Source organism: Vulpes lagopus, chromosome 8 (assembly GCF_018345385.1).
Source record: "Vulpes lagopus strain Blue_001 chromosome 8, ASM1834538v1, whole genome shotgun sequence".
NCBI classification, from domain to species: Eukaryota; Metazoa; Chordata; class Mammalia; order Carnivora; family Canidae; genus Vulpes; species Vulpes lagopus.
Window position 1 is genome coordinate 23,150,345 of NC_054831.1, and position 23,390 is coordinate 23,173,734.

Sequence of the window (23,390 nt, forward strand, 5' to 3'; positions counted from 1 at the left end):
CTAGCCCTCCTTCGGCACCGAGAACTGCAGGCCAAAGTAACCTCCAATAATCAGCACTACAGTTAAAATATATATAAGCTTGTCTTCTCCACATTTACTCTCATAAGACTTTTAGAGCCTGCCCAATCCCATCCCATGAAGGCGATTGTAAGAGATTAGGCTGAGGACTTTCCATTTTCCTCTTAGAGTAAGAGGACAATACACATCATTTTTTTCTTTTTTTTTTTAATTAATTTTTATTGGTGTTCAATTTACCAACATACAGAAAAACACCCAGTGCTCATCCCGTCAAGTGTCCACCTCAGTGCCCGTCACCCATTCCCCTCCAACACCCGCCCTCCTCCCCCCTTCCACCACCCCTAATTCCTTTCCCCGAGTTAGGAGTCTTTATGTTCTGTCTCCCTTCCTGATATTTCCCAAAATTTCTTCTCCCTTCCTTTATATTCCCTTTCACTATTATTTATATTCCCCAAATGAATGAGAACATACACTGTTTGTCCTTCTCCGATTGACTTATTTCACTCAGCATAATACCCTCCAGTTCCATCCACGTTGAAGCAAATGGTGGGTATTTGTCATTTCTAATTGCTGAGTAATATTCCATTGTATACATAAACCACAGCTTCTTTATCCATTCATCTTTCGATGGACACCGAGGCTCCTTCCACAGTTTGGCTATTGTGGACATTGCTGATAGAAACATCGAGGTGCAGGTGTCCCGACGTTTCACTGCATCTGAATCTTTGGGGTAAATCCCCAACAGTGCAATTGCTGGGTCGTAGGGCAGGTCTATTTTTAACTCTTTGAGGAACCTCCACACAGTTTTCCAGAGTGGCTGCACCACTCTGGTTGGTGCACATTCCCACCAACAGTGTAAGAGGGTTCCCCTTTCTCCACATCCTCTCCAACATTTGTTGTTTCCTGCCTTGTTAATTTTCCCCATTCTCACTGGTGTGAGGTGGTATCTCATTGTGGTTTTGATTTGTATTTCCCTGATGGCAAGTGATGCAGAGCATTTTCTCATGTGCATGTTGGCCATGTCCATGTCTTCCTCTGTGATTTCTCTTCATGTCTTTTGCCCATTTCATGATTGGATTGTTTGTTTCTTTGGTGTTGAGTTTAATAAGTTCTTTATAGATTTTGGAAACTAGCCCTTTATCTGATATGTCGTTTGCAAATATCTTCTCCCATTCTGTAGGTTGTCTTTTAGTTTTGTTGACTGTATCCTTTGCTGTGCAAAAGCTTCTTATCTTGATGAAGTCCCAATAGTTCATTTTTGCTTTGGTTTCTTTTGCCTTTGTGGATGTATCTTGCAAGAAGTTACTGTGGCCGAGTTCAAAAAGGGTGTTGCCTGTGTTCTCTTCTATGATTTTGATGGACTCTTGTCTCACATTTAGATCTCTCATCCATTTTGAGTTTATCTTTGTGTATGGTGAAAGAGAGTGGTCCAGTTTCATTCTTCTGCATGTGGATGTCCAATTTTCCCAACACCATTTATTGAAGAGACTGTCTTTCTTCCAATGGATAGTCTTTCCTCCTTTATCGAATATTAGATGACCATACATTTCAGGGTCCACTTCTGGGTTCTCTATTCTGTTCCATTGATCTATGTGTCTGTTTTTGTGCCAGTACCACACTGTCTTGATGACCACAGCTTTGTAGTACAACCTGAAATCTGGCATTGTGATGCCCCCAGCTATGGTTTTCTTTTTTAAAATTCCCCTGGCTATTCGGGGTCTTTTCTGATTCAACACAAATCTTAAAATAATTTGTTCTAACTCTCTGAAGAAAGTCCATGGTATTTTGATAGGGATTGCATTAAACGTGTAAATTGCCCTGGGTAACATTGACATTTTCACAATATTAATTCTGCCAATCCATGAGCATGGAATATTTTTCCATCTCTTTGTGTCTTCCTCAATTTCTTTCAGAAGTGTTCTATAGTTTTTAGGGTACAGATCCTTCACCTCTTTGGTTAGGTTTATTCCTAGGTATCTTATGCTTTTGGGTGCAATTGTAAATGGGATTGACTCCTTAATTTCTCTTTCTTCAGTCTCATTTTTTTCAATCCAAAAGTATTGCTTCAGCATCTGTGTGCCCAGCCCTATGCTAGATACTAACATATAGAGAAACTCTATACCTATAAATCCTTTGAACCGTAAGGCAATTGGATAAGTTTCAATCCTTAACCCAAAGGAATCTAAAAACATAGTTGGATAGACAAGATAAGGGTTTGCAACTAGACAATAAAAACATGCTTGTGTCAGGAGTATACATACTGTCCTTCTACTTTGACAGCTGCCCAACTGAACTGATCTGGGAATTCCCCTGCACTCCAACAGCCGTGGGAAGGTCTCTCTGTACTGCCTACTTTCCTGTCTATCTCCCTACAGCAGAAGCAAAGGAATTCCTTTTCTACACCCATATCTTGCTTTAATGGTTCTAGTACTCCAGTAATTTAAGGCAAGGACTCTATATTGATGGAAAAGAGTATACCAAAGTGGAGAGAGGAGAAAAAAAAAATGATTCCCTCCTTGATCCTCTGCTGGGAACAAGTAATGGATGAACTGATAGAAAGAAGAGGGAGGAGAAACGTGGGGAAGTCATGGCATCACACCTTCTTTTCCAGGCTGCTCATTCCTCAAAGGGAAGGAGGTAAGTGTATCTCAAATCCCTCTAGTTTTTATGAAACCCCAGTTTTCTTCTCCACAATTGTCCATTCTTTTACCTCTCTAAGCATCTGAATCTCATTTGAAAGCCCTCCCAAAAAAAATCTCATGTCACAAAATATTACATCTCAGTTCTTCAAATCCTCTTCCTGCTGTTTACCAGAAAACTCTATCAAGGGCAAGAGAACAATCAGAAGTGCTTAGAACCAGGTAATCCCTGACCCCTTAACCCAAGAGAGGGTTAGACTTCTTGGCATTCTTAACTTGGAACTCTGAATCAAAGAATTATTTGCTTAAAATGTCTTAAAAAGTACCATACACTTCAGAAATACCATGGGTTATTAAATAGGCTCTTGCAGGGACCTAGATTTATCCATTTACACAACATTGCTTAATGTTCTAAAAGTTTGGTGAGAACCTCAGACAATTTTAATTTACCTGGGCTAACATATTATCCTTTAGGATCAGAGACTCTCAAACTTTTTGGTATCAGGACTCCTTTATACTCTTAAATATTACTGAGGATCCTGAAGAGTGTTTTTTTATATGAATTATAGCCCATGGAAAAATTTTTGAATGACAAATTAAAGCTGAGAAACTTTTAAAATATTTTATTAATTCATTTAAAAACAGATTACATGTTAATTAATATTTTTAAGAAAAATACTTTTCTTCAAAACAAAAATATATATATGCAAATATATATTTAGTAAATAGTATTGTTTCATATTTTTACAAGTTAATGTAATGTATTAAGTTGAACATTTAATAATTTATAAAGTCCTGTCAACAACTATGGAATTCACATGGCAAAACTTAATAAACTAAAGAATAATTGAGAACATAACATATTCAGAATACAGAAACTGATGGTCTCCAAAAGTAATGTGAGCCCCAAAACCCTGGGCCAAGGTCAGGAAAGAACGTGTTTTATGACTGAAGCCAATAAGAATCTCCACGAAGAGTTATAATGGAAAGGTCCACAGGAGCCAGATAAAAAACATAAGTGAGGGGGTCGACCAGCTTGGGAACCTGAGAGCTTGTGACCTTGTCAAAGGAGGCAATAAGTCCGATGTCGCCAGATTTTCAGGCTGTTTTAAGAAAAACTGCAAATCTGAATTTTTATATGAAACTTTCTGATTATTTGAATACTGAAACTGCAAATCAAACAAAATACATCTATGGGTAAATGCAACCCATGGCACCCCAATTTGCAAAATCTATTTATTATAAACAGAATTATTTAATCTTTAGGAAATTCTTCCCAAAGGAGATTTATCCTACAGTATGATCCTAATATTAAATCACTAGGAGAGAGTAAACAAATATAATGAAACAGCATTGAAACAAAAGGTTGTTGTCAAAATGACAAAACTTAAACAAAAGCCATGGTGCAATGGAAGTAAACAAGTGACTATATCTAGTCGGCAAAGATGCTAGAAAACCACCGTCCATATGGTAGAGTGGATGGAGATGGCTCATCAGGCTCTACCATTGTCTTGAAGAATACTCTTCAAAAAAATCTAACTCCTACACTTACAAAACACCCTTCCAACTACTAATTGGGGGTAGTATCAGAGCGGGGGCCTTTCAAGAACAAGCACTAATACAGCAACTATACTCAATCAAGAGCCACTCACTGAGTACCTTCTGCTTGGAAAGCCCTGTAAGTGGCACAAAGAAAAGAAGTGGTCTCAGCTTTCAAACAGCCAGTCTAAACGGGGAGGAAGACTCAAGACACACAAGAAAAGGCTAAACAATACAAGCACTGGAAAATAGGGCAGGACAAACATAAAAGATGTCACCTAGACAGTGACATTTCTTAACTACTAGAAATAATAAATGCTCTAAATTCAAAAGATTCTAGATTACAGGATGGAGAAGCAATCTTGAAGGAAAATCAGTCTGGTATCAGTGGGTTCCAGAAATCAGTTAAAAACTATGTTGTAATCTAAAGATAAGGCAATTACGGTACTTAACTAGGGTAATATCAGAGAGAGGAAAGGAATGTTGGGATAAAAATATTCACCAGAAAAATCAGCATGATTTGGCATCTAAGGATAACACATCATCTGTAATAAACTCACCTACTCTATCTAGAGAACAAGTGACCCAATTTCTCAACAACTGAGGGAGCAATAAATCAAAACCTATAAATAGTCCAATCACAATGTACAGACCATATTTACATGCTATTCAAAACAAAGTACAGGAAAAAAATTTGATCAAATAATTAGACAGGTAAACACTAAAAATTTGATGCTATTACATATCTATTGTGCTATTACATCACTAATGGTGTTGAGGTTACATTAAAAATAATAAAAGATGGGGATCCCTGGGTGGCGCAACGGTTTGGCGCCTGCCTTTGGCCCAGGGCGCGATCCTGGAGACCCGGGATCGAATCCCACATCAGGCTCCCGGTGCATGGAGCCTGCTTCTTCCTCAGCCTGTGTCTCTGCCTCTCTCTCTCTCTCTCTCTGTGACTATCATAAATAAATAAAATAAAATAAAAAAAAAAAAGATGGGATGCCTAGGTTGTTCATTCAGTTAAGCATCTGCCTTCAGCTCAGGTCATGATCTCGGGGTCCTGGGATTGAGCCCCACGTCCGCTCCCTGCTCAGTGGAGAGTCTGCTTCTCCCTCGCTTCCCCTTTTCTCCTCCTCTGCTCATGCTCTCTCTTTCTCAAATAAATAAAAATGTTTAATAAATAAATAGATAAAAATAATAAAAGACATTAAAATATTTGTGATTAAAATGGGATTTACTTCAAAATAATATAGGAAAGAAGAAAGAGTTGAAGATTGGTTAGGACTTTATTAGCCATGGATGCATGGTTTTGGAGGCTGAGTGACAGGCACATAGGGGTTCACTAGACTATCCTGTCTACTTTGGTGTATCTTTTAAAATCTCCATAACAAAAAGTTTTTAAAAATTAAATGGCAAATACAACTTTTACCTACCCAATGATCTTTTGTAAATTCTACTTCTGTTTTCCTAAAAGTAGAACAAAAGGATTACTGACTTGTTTCATATATGAGTCAAAACCGGAAGACAAAAACTCATTATTATTGCTCTTAATTGTGATCTATTTTATAGAGGTTTTTATTTCATTATAAACACATATAATTGAGATTTGATTAAAGGAAAGCAAAAGTAATACAAGAGACTTCTTTAACAAACTTATGAAGAAGGGCTCCAGAACCATAAACTACTAATTTTCAAAAAAAATCATTTTTCATGTTAGCTAAATATCACTCTCATAAAAAATGCATAATGCTCAAAATTAAACAAAAGAATCACTTCAAATCTGACTCTGCAAAACTCTAACCTTACGAAGTCCACAAGAGACAAATTCAACTTCTCTACTCTTCAGTTTTCTGTTTTGCTTTGTTTTTTGTTCTACTAGTATGTTTATAAACATTCTGTGCTAAAAATGATTTGACTACAATTTAATGGAACTAAGGATTAATAAAGATTATACTAACTCTCAGCCTGATACTTGGCAAAGAGCTGATGTTCAACTGTTGGAGAGATCATAAAGATTCTTAAGGTACTATGATAAGCAATTTTTGGGGTTATATTGGTTTCTCATGTGACACTTCCTCATGGAGTACTGCTACCTCCATCTTTAAAAAATAAGTCTAGATTCTTTTTTTTTTTTAAGTCTAGATTCTTATATCTAGTTTATATTAGCAACAATTCCTACACTATACACTAGAGATTGAGACAAAGAACCCTTAAAAAAAAAAAAAAAAGCACTGCCAAACAAAGACAATTTTAAAAACCTCAATAATGGAACTTGACAGTTTTATCTAAACTTTATTTGTAATTAGTTATCTAATATACCATATATTATCTCATAATTTTATGCTTTTCTGAGTAATTTCAAAACATTTAATTCCTATGAACCATAACTTTTTAAAAAAAGATTTTATTTATTTGAGATTTTATTTTATTTATTTATTTATCTGAGAGAGAGAAGAGAGAGGGAGAGTGCCAGCAGGAGGAGAAGGGGAACAGACTCCCTGCTAAGCAGGAAGCCAGATATGGGGGTCTATCTCAGGCCCCTGGGATCATGATATGAGCCAAAGGTAGACACTTAACTGACTGAGCCACCGAGGCGCCCCTCCTATTAACCACAACTTAATCTAGTAACTAATCATACACATACAAGTAAATACAAGTGGTATTTCAGGCTCAGTGATAGATATTCTCTGTTCTTATTTTTTTTAAGTTTATTTCTTATTGCTGTACCAAAAAAAGAATGAGATAATATTTATGTAGCCAAAGACAATGCTAAAATATCACCAATTCTACTATGATAGTCTAATTTTTGTTCAGACAGGTTTACTGTCAGTTCATCTTGGCAATCTACTAACCTTTGCTGGTAAACTTCAAAAAATCTACATTTGTTGTAATTTATTATTTATTACTATTAATTGTGAAAAGATATGAATACAATCTTTTAATATCTTTTTAGATTTTAAGAGTCTCTCTGATCCATTTTCACAACTATATTCAAAAGTAGCACATGATTTGTACACTCAATGGTCATAGTATTTTTTTTAGAAAGGGAAAAATTATCTAAAATTTGAGTACACCAAACAATGCTCTCCCCACTATACTCTGACATAATCAGGGTGGACAGGCACCCCAAGGAAGAGCCTCTTTATGAAATTAAAACATACCACATACTGTTCTCCAGAGGAGTAAATTCTATTTGGGCAGAATTATTAGCCTCACTCAAGTCATTTCACAGCAGAGAGAACAAACAGGTCTATTGTATATACCATAATTACATTTTGCATGACTTCCTTCAATTAAAACCTTTGCTTTAAATTAGTATCCATGTAGCAATAGAGAAATTTTAAAAGTCATTATCTAATATGACCTAATGATGCCTTCCACTAACAAGGAATTACTCTGAAAATGGCTTCTGATATTTCAAAGCAATTATCAGCATTAAACCTCCCCGAGGCAGCATTACCCAGTACATTTGCAAGAGAAACGTATGTGCACGTGTCAGCCTCACTAGCTTCTGCATATATTTGAATATGTATGCATACAGTCATTCTTCTACTAGGATCAGAGTACTACAAACCTCCAAAGAAGGACTGAGTGTGCTTTGCTCATGTTAAGCAATAATGACTTAACTAAACTAATGTCTAGTATAAAATCAGAAGGAATAAAGAGATTTTTAATGACCTTACTGGCCAGTACTGATTGAGATCAACAGCTCAGATATTATTCTCAATAAAGTAACGGTTATCACCTTCACACATATTAATTAAACTTTAGGTTAAACATAACCAAATGGGGAAAAAAGGAACTACCATAGCTTTACTATAAAACAGAAAAACTGCATATCTATGCCATTTACGGCTAATTCCATCCATGTTGAAGAGACTTTCCTACATGTATTTTTTTTTTAATTTTTAATTATTTATTTATGATAGTCATACAGAGAGAGAGAGAGAGGCAGAGACACAGGCAGAGGGAGAAGCAGGCTCCATGCACCGGGAGCCCGACATGGGATTCGATCCCAGGTCTTCAGGATCACGCCCTGGGCCAAAGGCAGGCGCCAAACCGCTGCGCCACCCAGGGATCCCGACTTTCCTACATGTATTAAAGAACAGGTCATCTCACAAAATACCACAGAAATCAGTGTTCAGATTCATTAAGGTCTTGAAGTCTAACTCACAAATGTTTTCCACTTCAGAAAATTCTCATTTTAAAATCTTATAGTTGATGGGGCAGGGTAAAGAAGAATTGTAAGACAAACTCCCAAGTTAATGATGTATTAACTCTTGTAGTGTTACACACAAACACACACACACACACACAGGCCAGAAAACACAGGGCTAAAGAGGAAAGCAGATTAACGGACCTAGGTACTAAACAATGCAATTTTTCCTGAGAATTTCCTTCCCTCTTAGGTTTCAGTTCTGGTGTTTAGAGCAGCACCTCTGACAGGCACAGTTCAATGATCCACAGTCTCCTCAAAGAGTTGGAAGTACACTAAAACAATTTCACTGCTACTCTTGCTTCCAAGTCCCTGCAAATAACAGATGAAGAGGGAAAAGCTTTTGTTTTGGTTTGTTTTTTTCAGAAGGAATAAAGGAGGAATAGGGTATTCGATAAAAATGAACTTATGATTTTTTCTTAGCTCCTATTAACTTTTTTTTTTTTTTTTTTGGCTTTTAAAAATCAGGCATTAGCCAGCTCTTTCTAACTGTGAGTCTTGCCTCATGCTATAAATCAATCAACCATCAATCAGGCACTATATAAATAGTCAATCTTTGAGTCACATATCTGAACTTCTACTTAAAAAGTCATTTACATATACATAATAGTATGCAAACAATTTACAAATATATATATTGAAAATATAAAGAAATACAAGGGAAAGATTTTTTTAAAAAGACAACTTCCGGAAGTGGTTAATGGTGGTAGAGAGAAAAGGGATAAAAACTGAAGTTCACAGAAGGCTTAAATTGCATTGGTAAATAACCCAATCAGTTAACATAAAAGTGTTTAGGTTAAAACAAGTGTTTTAAAAAAAATAATAATAATAAAAGTGTTTTATTCTTGAAACCTCCGTGCATACTGTTACTTCTTCAAATTTGTTCAACTTTTAAAAACCTGTCAAGAAATATAGCTCAGTAGAAAAGTATACTAGAATCTGGGATTCCAAATCAGCAGCCAAGGGCTGAATCTGGCCAAGACCTGTTTTGTTTGGACAGCACAATGTTTTGTTTTGCTTTTTAACTGTAATTTGAATGCCTTCGGGCAGGGTATGCACTCTCCAATTAGCTGGAGTCACCACCATTTTCCTTTCAGTAAATGAGAGTTCTTTAAAAGCTTAAGAAATTGTAATCCTCATTCCTACTGCTGGTGGGAATGTTAAATGGTGCAGCCACTTTGGGAAAGTATGGCAGCTCCTCAAAATGTTAAGGACCCAGCAATTTCACTTCAAGAGATTTACCTAAGAGAAATGAAAACATATGTCCACACAAAGACTAATATGCAAATGTTCACAGCGGCATTACTCATAATAGCCAAAAAGTGGGGGGAAAAAATCTAAATATCCATCAACTGATGAATGGATAAACCAAACAATACAATGAAATATTATTCTACCATAAAAGGAATGAAGTACTGATAAGTGCAACTTGGATAAACCTCAAACATCATGCTAAGTTAAAAGGAGCCAATCACAGAAGACTGTATTATTTCATTTACATGAAATGTACAAAATTGGCAAAACTCAAATCTATAGAGACAGAAAGCAAAGTGATAGAATGATAAAATGTCATAAAATTGGATCATGCTGCTGGCTGCACAACTCAATATAATATAAAACCACAGAACTGTTCACTTTGAAGGAGTGAATTATATGGTATATTTATTACATTTCAATAAAGTAGTTTAAAAATAAATAAACCAAAGACATCCATCCAGTTTTTTTTTTTTTAAGATTTTATTTATTTAATCATGAGAGACACAGAGAGAGAGAGAGAGAGAGAGAGAGAGAGAGGCAGAGGCACAGGCAGAGGGAGAAGCAGGCTCCATGCAGGGAGCCTGATGTGGGACCGGATTCCGGGTCTCCAGGATCACACCTTTGGTTGAAGGCAGCACTAAACTGCTGAGCCACTCAGGCTGCCCCTGAGTTTATCCAGTGTTTAGAGCTTATGAATTAATGCCTAAGTTTGATTATTAAATTGTCATGTGGTAAGACAACACAGTTCTTGGGATAAGAACTATTTTCAGATAATACCAGTATTTGCCTTTTTCACTGTACTGCCCTAGTACTCATGATGCAAAAAAACAATGGCGTGTAAAAGGGTTGGCACTTTTGGCCCAGTGACACCAAAGTATACTACTTACTGGTAGCATTCCATTCTTCATTGCCACACACCCAGAGCAAAAAAAAAAAAAAAAAAAAATCTTTTCTCACTTCAGGATGTTCCTGAAATCAGGAGGAAAAATGAATTTTATTCAATCTCAACTCCTGAGTACACATCTTTTTTAAAATTACATGTGACAGGGGTGCCTGGATGGCTCAGTAGGTTAAGCATTCAACTCTTGGTTTCAGCTCAGGCCATAGTTTCAGGGTCCTGAGGTTGAGCCTCATGATGGGCTTCTAGCTCTCAGCACAGAGTCTGCTTGGGATTCTCTCTCTCCCCCTGCTCACTCATTCCCTCTTGTTCTCTCTAAAAATAAATAAAATCTTTCTAAAAAATAAATAAATAAAACCACATGTGACAAAATGGCAAGTAGCTATGAAGTTCTTCTGCTGCATACCAAAATATAAAATGTGTGATTCTATGAGTCGTGGGCCAAACTAGTCACTTTTTTAATAGAACAGCATTTTTACCAAAAATAACTATCAATTCCTATGGGAAAATGTATTCGCATTTCGTAACTTTTATAACACAACTGTTTCATAAAGTGGATGCTGCACTCTCCATGGGAAATCACACCTTACTCCTTTTTAAAACATTATTATTATTATTACCAAAAAAAAAAAACCCAAAACCCAAAACCCAATATTAGTATTTCAATTAACTTTGGCCAGAGTTAGCGAGAAAGGCCTGTTTGGTGGGTAGAGAACGGAGGGAATAAAGCAAAAGGCAGAAGATAAATCTTAGCCTAAGAAACAATTATGCCCTATCATGGTGACAGGCTAACCAGCATTAACACTTATTATAGGATAAAAGCTTAATAAGTTTTAAGAGTTTAAGTTTTGTTTTAATTCAAACAAAATAAGGCTTAAAGATTTATTTAGTTATTTAAAAGGGGACTGTTCTAGGAGCACCTAGCTAGCTCAGTGGGACGAATGTGGGACTCTTGATCTCCAGGTTATGAGTTCAAGTTCCATGTTGGGGGTAGAGATTACTATATATATAAACTTAAAAAAATAAATGGGGACTGTTGTACACCTTGGTATTATTTGTAACTAGTTACAGAAGGGACTTAAAGTGCTCTTAAATCCGAAGATTCAAACATTGAGAATTATGCTTGTAAAAATCTACTAAAAATAGATCATGAATTGGTCACTTACTAGCCCTAAAAGATGATTTAGAAACATGTCACTGATGAAGATTTGAAAAATCCCAAGGACCAATCTGGAAAACTAAACTGATTCAAGGCAAAAATAGTAATTCTAAAAAGGCATTTAATTGTACTAGTAGTCTAAGCAGTGTGGTGCTGCACTGAGAAAATACATAGGGCAAATCTCGGAGTGTGTATCTGGTACTCCACATGTAAGGAGTGGAGTACCACATCTGATGGATGCAAGTACATCAGTCTCTAGCATTTCAGTAGAGTGTTGTAAAACAGAAACAGTTTGTCCTTAATCTTTTCCATATTTGATAAAATGTCCCTTTGTTCTTATCCTATGCTAAGCCAATGTTTTGAGCCAAAGTTTTGATCTGGTTTCCCAAGTTAGTTGATGTTTTATTCACTGTAAACATCAAATCAGGGATCGTACCTCTCTAACAGATGGCAGGTTATTCCCTAAGAATCCCATCAACTTGGGGCAAATTAAGTTTCTGACTTTGCAAAGCTGAAATCTTTCTAGAACTAGATAATTTTTTTAATTTTTAAATTTTTTTATTTTTGAGAGCATGAGGGGATTGGGAGGAAGGGATAGGGGGAGAGGGAGAGAATCTTAAGCAGGTTCCACACTCAGTGTAAAAGCCCAACCCTGAGACCACCACCAGAGCTGAAGAAATCAAGAGTTAGACACCCAACCCACTGAACCACTTAGGAGCCCCTAGAACTAGATAATTTCTTGATTAGCATGTATACTATACATGAACTTAATACATTTTGGTTTAAAAAATTTTACTTCCTTGATGAAGTTCTAGCTCACCAAACAGATCATAAATGTAGCCCTTAATAACAGTAATATTTAAACATTTATATAGGGTTTATTTTATACCAGGCACTGTTATCTTACATATTTTAATTTGCTTTAATTGTCCTAACAACCTACAGGAAGGTACTATTATAATCTCCACTTTACAGATGAATAAAGTGAGGCAAAGGATAATTAAGTAGCCTGCTCCACAGCACACATGCTAAGTGGTGAAGATGATATTCAATCCAGGATTTCTGGCTTCAAAGTCAGCATTCTCAATCTTAGCCTGTGTTATCAGTTTTCTGAATTTTAAGCATCTTATTTTTCAGAACAGTTTCGAAATTCCACATATCGCACAGCAAGAAATGTTTCCCAAATCCCCATGATTAAGCTGTTAAAGTAGAAATGGTTTACCTATTCATTTAATCATGGCTTCTATTAGTTTTAATAACCACAAACAGCAAATCATGAAGCTGTCAGAAGTTAATACAAAGTTAATCAGAAAAATATACAAATCATTATAAAATATATATATATGTCCACTTTCAAAGTATACTAACTTGAGTTGTTAAGTATACATATAAAATTAGTCATGATTTTTAGATTAATAGAATTGGATACTACCCTAAAAGCAAGGATTTGATAGCTTTTATTTTATTTTTTTTTTAATTTTTATTTATTTATGATAGGCACACAGTGAGAGAGAGAGAGGCAGAGACACAGGCAGAGGGAGAAGCAGGCTCCATGCACTGGGAGCCTGACGTGGGATTCGATCCCGGATCTCCAGGATCGTGCCCTGGGCCAAAGGCAGGCGCTAAACCGCTGCACCACCCAGGGATCCCGGATTTTATAGCTTTTAAAGAAAAAATACTAATTTGAGCTTTTCTCACTACTAATTTAAACTGACTCAAATCATTTACACGTTAACTTCAAATTCCTAACTCTCTAGTTATAAATATAGCTCCTATAAAACCATAACTCGTTTTATGGATTAGTCACTCTACAAACTAGAATGTAATTAACTTCATATCACGTAAAATAGCTTTTAATTTATGTTTCCTTCCAATTTTTCTTCACATTTAATGAAGTCAACGTGTACCACTGGGCTGCTACATTCCAAAATTTCTATTTTCTCCATGACAGTATATTAAAAGAAAAAGTACTTCTCAAAAGGCAATCTTTTATTGTACTAACAAGGTTCTTGTTGGTTTTTTTTTTAAGTTTATTTATATTCTTTAGTAATCTCTACACTAAACATGAGGCTTGAACTCACAACCTGGAGATCAAGAGTCACATGCTCTTCCAAATGTTCTAGCAATGTTCTTGGTTTTTACCTGGGTGTTATAGGAATTATGTTCAACTTATGGAAATTCAACAAGCTATATATACTTCACTCTTTGTGTATTACATACATTGACTGAAAGTTGTTTTTTAAAAATCTGTGCTTAACTTTACTTCATCAAAGACCATTACATACCAACCTTACTGGAAGTTGTCACTTTTTAAAGTTTTTTTTTTTTATCAAACAATCCTCTGTAGTGCTGTGTGATATTAAATTTGTATATGCAGCATATGAAAAAAAAAGATACTCTATGGAACCAAGAAGAGCTATTAAATTCTTTCACAAGCCCCTGAGATTTAAAGATCTCAAAAGGAAAGAAAATATATTTTCTCAGCTTTTATGTCATCATTTTATTCTCACAACAACTTTATCGGGTAGATACTATTATATACTTGGGACAGACTGTGTTTTCCAAAGATAGCCACAGTAATACATGTCCCATCCCAAAGGCTTTTATGTGATATTGATGTTCCTCCAATAAAAGATGAGTCTGAACTCCTCTTCTGGAAATTGTTTAGAGCTTTATATCAGCCATGAGTAAAAAAATGTGAAAAAAGATACCGTGTGACTCCCAAGATCAGGACATAAAAAGCAATACTCCTTCCACCTGGCTGTCTTGCTCTCTCAGGACACACGTCCTTGGAACCTGCCACCAGATCGTGAGTAGGTGTTCTGTGTTCTGCCTACTGCCCCAGCTACATCTCCAGCCAATGGGCATCATAAACCACCAAATGTGGGTGACAGCCTTCTCCAATGATCCCAATCCCAACCTTTCAAGTCTTCCAGCTATGCCTCAGACAGCATGGGGCAAAGACAAACGATCCCTGTCATGCCCTGTCTGAATTCCTAACCCACAGAAACCATCAGATAATAAATGATTACTGTTGCCTTCAGCCACTAAGCTTTTAAAGATAGTAGGTCATGCAGCAATAGAAAACTAAAACACTTTATAAATAAGGAACACAGGTAGGTAACCAAGCTACCAAGTTGGCTTTAAAGCCAAAATTTGAATCCAAGTCAGCCTACAGATAAAGCCTACCCTCTTCTTATGTAAAATACTGTCCTCAAGTTTGTTCAGAGGCACCCACAATTACAGAGCACTTTACAAAGCACTTTAACAATCATTAATTTCATCTTCAGAAACCACTTCTATGCTATAAGGAAAGCAAATACCATACATGTATGGTATATCATGTATCATGTCTCAAAAAAGTTAAAAATAACTACTAGTTTAGAAGCTACTAGTTAAAAACAACATAGTTAAGTACGGGTTCAACTTAAGATTTTCTGACTTCAAGTCTAATGCCCTTTCAACTCAATGACTCAACCTGAAAGAACATTTATGGAGTGCCTTCTGTATTTCCATACACAACATTGTCTCTGAAGTTTAAGTTTAATCTACTTCATGCAAAGCACCATGGAAGGCACTAATTTGTGCCATTCACTTCCAGGGTCATTAGAAAAACATCTCTGGGGCAGCCCAGGTGGCTCAGCAGTTTAGTGCCCCCTTCAGCCCAGGGAGTGATCCTGGAGTCTGGGGATCGAGTCCCACATCGGGCTCCCTGCATGGAGCCTGCCTCTCCCTCTGCCTGTGTCTCTGCCTCTCTCTCTCTCTCTGTCTCTCTCTCTCTATCTCATGAATAAATAAATAAAATCTTAAAAAAAAAAAAAAAAGAAAGAAAGAAAAACATCTCTGAAATCAAGTTGATCTCTATGAGAAGCCAGTCTTCCTCCACTTGGCAACCATTCTCTACATGGCCAACACACAACTTTTTCCGTATCCACCTCTTTAAATACAATATGAAAAAACTGTCAAAGATGACATCTTACCCACCAAAATACAGGCCAAATTCCCTTATTGTCTTTCAAGGTCTTCTGTAATCTGACCCTACCTTATTTGATTAAATTAACTTTCCAAGTTACAAGCAGCAATCCAAAACATATAATAATAATTCAGTCGGGTAGTACAAATGATAGCTTACAGGGATTTGGAGGAGAGGAATCACTGCAGGATGCAGGAAAGCCTGGGGGAAGAAGGAGCACTTGAAATGGGCTCTGACAGTAGCAGAATTTAAAGCAACCTAAGCTGAGGAACAACGTAAAGGCCTTCTGTTCTACCCCCACCTCTTCCCATTTACATCTTGCTGGTCCTCTGGCTGCCACCATCTCCTTCAAGGCTTCCTCAGTTACTTCACGTTCTGACTTAAAGCCCTCTTTTCTGAGCTTCTGGTACAATTGCTAACTACAACACTCATTCTAGCACTTGGTCATTCCATACTATAGACCTCACTCTTAGGACTGACAGCTTTATGTCTTCACACTGTAATTAAGCATTTGCTATTTGCTAAGCTGAAGTCAGCTCAGGAGCCATCATCGCACTCAGTCATTTAAAAAAATCCACCAAACAGAACATTGTGTCTTAACTTACCGGACATCTCCTTTGGAAAGATTAGTATTTACAGGACTAAGTATAACTTTGTTTGCATCTACATCCACCACACATTTGGTATGCAAGTCAATTTCTGCAGATAAAAAAGAGAGAGGAAGAAAAAAAGAGAAAATAGTCATTTTCAAAGTAATTTTATTCCAGGAAAATCATTTGACAAAAATCCAACACTCTTTCATGATAAAAAACACTCAAACTAGGAATAGAAGAGAACTTCTCAACCTGATAAAGAACATTTACTAAATTCTGCAGCTAACATCATGCTTAGTGGTGAAAGACTGAATGGCTTACCCTCAAACATCAGGAATAAGACAAGGAAGTTCTATGGCAGTAACTTCTACTCAACACTGTTCTAGAAGTTCTGGTCAGGGCAGTTAGGCAAGATAAATAAAAGGGATCCAGATTGAAAAAAAGAAGTAAAATTATCTCTATTTGCAATGATGTCATCTTGTACATAGAAAATTCAAAGGAATCCATTTATTCTTTTTTAAAGATTTTATTTATTTAGTCATGAGACTACACAGAGAGGAGAGAGAGAGAGAGAGAGAGAGAGAGGCAGAGACACGGGCAGAGGGAGAAGCAGGCTCCATGCAGGGAGCCAGACGCGGGACAGGATCCCGGGTCTCCAGGATCACGCCTGGGCTGAAGGCGGGGCTAAACCGCTGAACCACCCCGGCTGCCCTCAAAGGAATCCATTTAAAAACTATCAGAATAAACAAGTCTTGCAAAGTCGTAGGATACATGATCAACATACGCAAATCAGTTGTGTTTCTATACACCAGCAATATAAAACCCAGAAACAGAGTTAAGAAAACAATTTACAATAGCATCAAAAAGACTTAACTACTTAGGAATAAATTTAAAAGAAGTATAAAACTTGGGACACTTGGATGGCCCAGCAGTTTAGCGCCCGCCCTCGGCCCAGGGCATGATCCTGGAGTCCTGGGTTTGAGTCCCATATCAGGCTCCCCACATGGAGGCTGCTTCTCCCTCTGCCTGTGTCTCTGCCTCTGTGTGTGTGTGTGTCTCATGAATAAATAAATAAAATCTTTAAAAAAAAAAAAAAAGTACAAAACTTATACAATGAAAATTCCAAAACGTTGAAATTCAAGACTGAAATAAATGGGAAGTTATTTTACACTCATGAATTGAAAGACTTAATATTATTAAGATGGCAATACACCCCAAATTGGTCTACAAAATTCAAGATAATCCCTATCAAAATCCCAGCTAGTTTTTTTTAAGCCAAGCTGATCCTAAATCTATATAGAAATGTGTGAGACCCAGAATAGCCAAATATTCTTGAAAAAGGACAAAGTAGAAAGACTGCACTCACTAATGTCAAACTTAACTAAGAAGCTACAGTAATCAAGATGGTAGTGACTACTATAAGGGCAGAAGGACAGACATACAGATCAATGGAACAGACAGTCCTGAAATATACTGTCATATTTGTGACCAGCGACTTTAACAAGACAATCCAGTGAGGAAACTACAGTCTTTTCAGAAAACAGTGGTGGGACAACTGGATATCCACATGCGAAAAGAATGAACACCGTACACAAAAATTAATTCCAAAAGATCAGACATAAATGTGTAAAAGCTAAAACTAAAAAACTCTTAGAAGAAAACATAAGGGTAAACTCACATGATGTTGGGTTAGGTAAAGGTTTCTTAGACACTAAAAGCACAAGCAACAAAAGGAAAAGTAGATAACTTGGAGAGCATTAAAATGAAAAACTCTTGTACTTCAGGGCAGCCCAGGTGGCTCAGCAGTTTAGTGCCGCCTTCAGCCCAGGGCATGATCCTGGAGACCCGGAATCCAGTCCCACGTCAGGCTCCCAGCATGGAGCCTGCTTCTCCCTCTGCCCGTGTCTCTGCCTCTCTCTCCCTCTCTCTCTCTCTCTCTCCCCCCCACCTTTCATGAATAAATAAATAAAATATTAAAAAAACTTTTGTACTTCAAAGGATGCTGTCAAAAGGGTAAAAAGACAACCCAAAGAATCGAACAAATTTGTAAATAATTTGTAAATTATATATCTCATAAGGAACCTGCATCAGAAAACATAAAGAACTCTTACAACTCAATAATAAAAAGGCAAATAATCCAATTTTTAAATGGCAATCAAACTGAATAGACATCTCTAAAAAAATGGATAGAAAACTGGCCAATAAGCAGAAGATAAGATGCCCCAAATCATTACACATTGGGAAATGTACATCAAAAATACAATAAGAGGGATCCCTGGGTGGCGCAGCGGTTTGGCGCCTGCCTTTGGCCCAGGGCGCGATCCTGGAGACCCGGGATCGAATCCCACGTCGGGCTCCCGGTGCATGAAGCCTGCTTCTCCCTCTGTCTATGTTTCTGCCTCTCTCTCTCTCTCTCTCTCTCTCTCTCTCTCACTGTGTGACTATCATAAATAAAGAAAAATTAAAAAAAAATACAATAAGATACCACTCACACTCACTAGCAGAATTACATTAAAAAAGACAGATAATAACAAGTGTTAGTGATGATACGGAAAAATGGAACCCTCACACATTACTGATGGGAATGTAAAATGATGCAGTTACTTTGGAAAACAGTCTGGCAGTTCTTCAAAAGGTTAAACAGAAAGTTGATATATGACCCATCAATTCCACTTCTAGGTATATATTATCTAAGAAATATTATATTATATTATATTATATTATATTATATTATATTATATTATATTATAGAAATTACAACCTAGGTCTACACAAAAGCTTATCCATAAATAACACTAGTATTTGGCTATTCATAACAGCCAAAAAGGGGAACAATCCAAATGTCCATCAACTAATGAATGGATAAATTTAGTATATCTATAAAATGGAACATTATTTGGCAATTAAAAGGAATAAGGTACTGATACATATTACAACATGAATGAAGCTTGTGCAAAGTGAAAGAAGCCAGTTACAAAATACCACGTTATATGATTCTACCCATTTTGAAATGTCCAGAATAGGCAAATAGAGACAGAAAATAGACTAGTTATTGCCTACAGCTAGGGAGTGACTGCTAATAGGTATGGTGTTTTGCTTATTTTTAATTGAGGTATAATTGACATATAACATTACATTAGTTTCGGGTGTACAACATGATTCCCTATTTGTATACATTGCAAAATGCTCACCACACAAGTCTAATTAATAATTAACATGTCACCATACATAATTACAAAAAATATCTTCATTATGAGAACTTTTAACATCTATTCTCTTAGCAACCTTCAAATATGCAATACAGTATCACTAACTATCGTCACCATGCAGTTACATGGGTATAGTTTTGAGGGTAAGAAGATGTACTAAAATTGATTATGCTGATAACTGTATAATTATGTGAGCATGATAAAAACCACTGAGATGGTTGAATTGTTACATGGGTATAGTTTTGAGGGTAAGAAGATGTACTAAAATTGATTATGCTGATAACTGTATAATTATGTGAGCCTGATAAAAACCACTGAGATGGTTGAATTGTATGATATGTGAATTATATCTCAATAAAGCTATTTTTCCTTTTTTTTTCCAATAAAGCTATTTTTTTAAGTATGGCCATGGCATGTTTATGTTCTCATATTTTTATATTCTTTTTTTTAAGACTTACTTTTTACTTGAGAGAGAGAGAGAGTTAGTGAACATAAGCGGAGGGAAGGGCAGAGGGAGAGGAAAAAAGAAACACTCAAGTAGGCTCCACGCTAAGCACAGGGCCCGATGACATAAGTCTTGAGCTCATGACCCTGAGATGATGACCTAAGCCAAAATCAACAGTTGGACACTCGACCAATTGAACCATCCAGGCGCCCCTCATATTTTTATATTCTTATATTTTTCTGACGCAAAGTATGAAACTGTTTGCCTTATCTCGATTACCAAAAAAATAAGCTCTAAGGAAAAGAGCTGCACTACATTAGTGCTATTTTGTATTTCCCAAAGAACCTTGGCCAAATGTCAATGTCATACTCATTATAACTTAAGAGCATTTCCACTGCCAGAGAAGGTCATTTCTTTCATTTTAATTTACATAACTGAGTTATATAAATACAAAAAAGCAAAAACAAAAATCTCCCTCCCTGTACCTGCCACAATGTTTCTTATATTGGTTTTTCTGCATTTGTTCTCAAAGATACATTCTAGAAGTACAAAAAATGTAGTGGTCTTTCTTTTAGCCAGCACATCTTTCAGGCAAAGAAAACTGAAACAAAAACTACAGAACTATGTTTTACCTAGGTGTGGAAGACTAATCCCAAAGCTGCAAATAAATGTTCCACTGTGGTTAACTAGCACTAAGGTCTATAGGCCCAGAGTTCAAGAAAGTTTGTGATCATCACACTTTAATACTACTCCTTAATGGTTTCTGACCATATTGTATTGGCTGGTCCCTGACAGTCAAATCCATATCATACACAAATTTATTACCAAATCTCCGGAAATTATACCGTATGACTCAGAATCTACTTACTATCTCACCACCCACCACAAAGTTAGTTATTAGTGTCTTGCGAGGATGTTTGGTCTGAGCAAGGGAGCTGCATGTATATAGTTCTGCATGCAGTTAGAATGCATGACTGAAAAACTGTAACTCAAATATTTTCTCACTAACTGCTCTGCCTTCATTTCAAATGATCTTGAATTGAGAGGAAATCCAAACATTTTCCTTCAATATATTTGTATGCTTTTCCCCTATCCTCCTCACAGCTCCTCCATTCTCTGCCTCATGACTTCATTAAATAGAACTAATAATTTGGAAACATTAAATGCCATGATGAACCAATCCCTGGAAAACCCTATACAATACATAGAATCACCTTATAACTAATATACCCAACCCAAATTCATTTTGTCCTAAAGACTGCAACAGTTACAAATGTCCCTACATCTAACACCCATGAAAAGTGGCCTTTAAGATATAAACACTGTCTTCACTTTATTAGCTCAATTTTTAACCAAACAAAATTCCCACTCTGATTCTATTGAGTGATGGATAGATATTAAGACAAGGCTACTTATAATATGGGTGGAACATGTAGGACACACACCCAAGCAAATAAAAGCAGTGAAATCTGAAGAGAGTTTAAGGGTCAGAAATGAAAAACATAAAAAAAAAAAAAAAAAAATGAAAAACATTTATTATAAATGTTATAGGTAAAATACCATCACATGTTACTAGTTGGTTGAATTCAATTATAGTAAAAGGGGCACCTGGCTGGCTCAGTCAATAGAGCATGCAACTCTTGATCTCTGGATTGTGAGTTCAAGCCCCACGCTGGGTGTAGAGATATAAAAATAAAATCTTAAAAAAAAAAATTACATTGCAACAAGATTCTAAGTACGAAACTTTCTCCATTTAAAACTTCTTGCTCTAGGGCAGCCCGGGTGGCTCAGCAGTTTAGCGCCACCTTCAGCCCGGGGTGTGATCCTGGAGACCCTGGATCGAGTCCCACATCAGGCTCCCTGCATGGAGCCTACTTCTCCCTCTGCCTGTGTCTCTGCCTCTCTCTCTCTCTTTCTCTCTCTCTCATTAATTAAAAAAAAAAAAAAAAACTTCTTGCTCTACACTGCTGAGAAAGCAAGCAGTAATTAACAATAACAAACTTAGGCCTTAAATTTAATCTGAATTTTAAAAACTAAAAAAAAATGTTTTTAAATGCTTACTGAAAATCCAAAAGATAAATAGGTTCCTTAGTTTGGAACAATTCTTAGATTAAAAAGATAAGGACCTAACTGCTACAAGCACCTTTGCAAAAACAGTATTAAAGTAGTTCCAGATTCATAGTAGCATTCACAACAACCAAAAGGTGGAAATAATCCAAGTGTCCATTGATGAATCAATAGAAAAACAAAATGTGGTATAATTCAATGGAATATTATTCAACCTTAAAAAGGAATGAAATTCTGCTAAAAAACATAGATAAACCTTGATATTATGCCAAGTGAGATAAGCTAGACAAATACTATATGATTCCACTTATATCAGGTACCTAGAGTGGTCAAATTCATAGATAGAAAGTAAGATGATAGATGCCAGGGGCTGGGCTTAAGGGGCAACAAATACAGAGTTTCAGTTTTAGAAGTTAAAAATGTTCTAGACACAGAGAGTGGTGATGGTTACATAACAACTTAATGCCACTAAGCTGTACACTTAAAAATGGTTTAAGATGGGACACCTGGGTGGCTCAGTGGTTGAGCGTCTGCCTGTGGCTCAGGGTGTGATCCTGGGATCCCGGATGGAGTCCCACATCGGACTCCTGTGGGGAGCCTGCTTCTCCCTCTGCCTATGTCTCTGCTTCTCTGTCTGTCTCTCTCATGAATAAATAAAATCTTTACAAGTAAAAAATGGTTTAAGACGGTAAATTTTATGTTATATATGTGTATATATATATGTATATATATATACACACCTTATGTTTTATATGTGTATATATATATGCATATATATATATACATACATACCTTACCACAATAAAAAAAATAGCACAAAATGCTCACCATTATTATAATAAGTAACACATGCACAAGTTTATTCCTAGTAATCCTGTAATAATGAGATTGGGATTTAATTAGTACTATGTCTAAAAACCAATAAAAAACCAGAGTGATCTTAAAGCTAAGTAATACTATAAGTTTATGTCATGACTTTTGAAGCTCTACTGTACTTAGAACGACGAATGCTTCAATGTAAGCATGAGTCCTTAGAAAAAAGAAATTTCCTTCGCTAATATTAAAGATCCCATATTATTTCCCAAACACGATCCTTTTCTAGGTCAAGTTCCTCAAGATGAGTATTAAAATATTAACAGCTGACAATTCAGCTTACTCATCCAGCAAATTAGTCACCCTGTAAAAGTGAACAATAATTTGAAACAAGTCTTCCTTCAATGTATAAATCAGCTATGGCTCATTCCTCAATGACATCATAGTGAAAGATGGGCGGGGTCTGGGATACTCCCTTTACATAACTCATGCTCCATCTGAGGAAATGCATCTTTCTCAGTGAGGATAAAGTAAGTCTGAATTGCCCACTTAGTAATCTGT

The 23,390-nt window shown here is 36.4% G+C and overlaps 1 protein-coding gene across 1 annotated transcript in view; it reads right to left on the reverse strand.

Annotated features, from left to right (window-relative positions):
• Positions 1–23,390, reverse strand: part of KIF13B (kinesin family member 13B) — a 202,892-nt gene that overhangs the window by 168,855 nt on the left and 10,647 nt on the right. Inside the window, exon 2 of the mRNA XM_041765163.1 lies at positions 16,308–16,401. Coding sequence (XP_041621097.1) covers positions 16,308–16,401 — 94 coding nt within the window. The remainder of the gene's footprint in view (positions 1–16,307; positions 16,402–23,390) is intronic.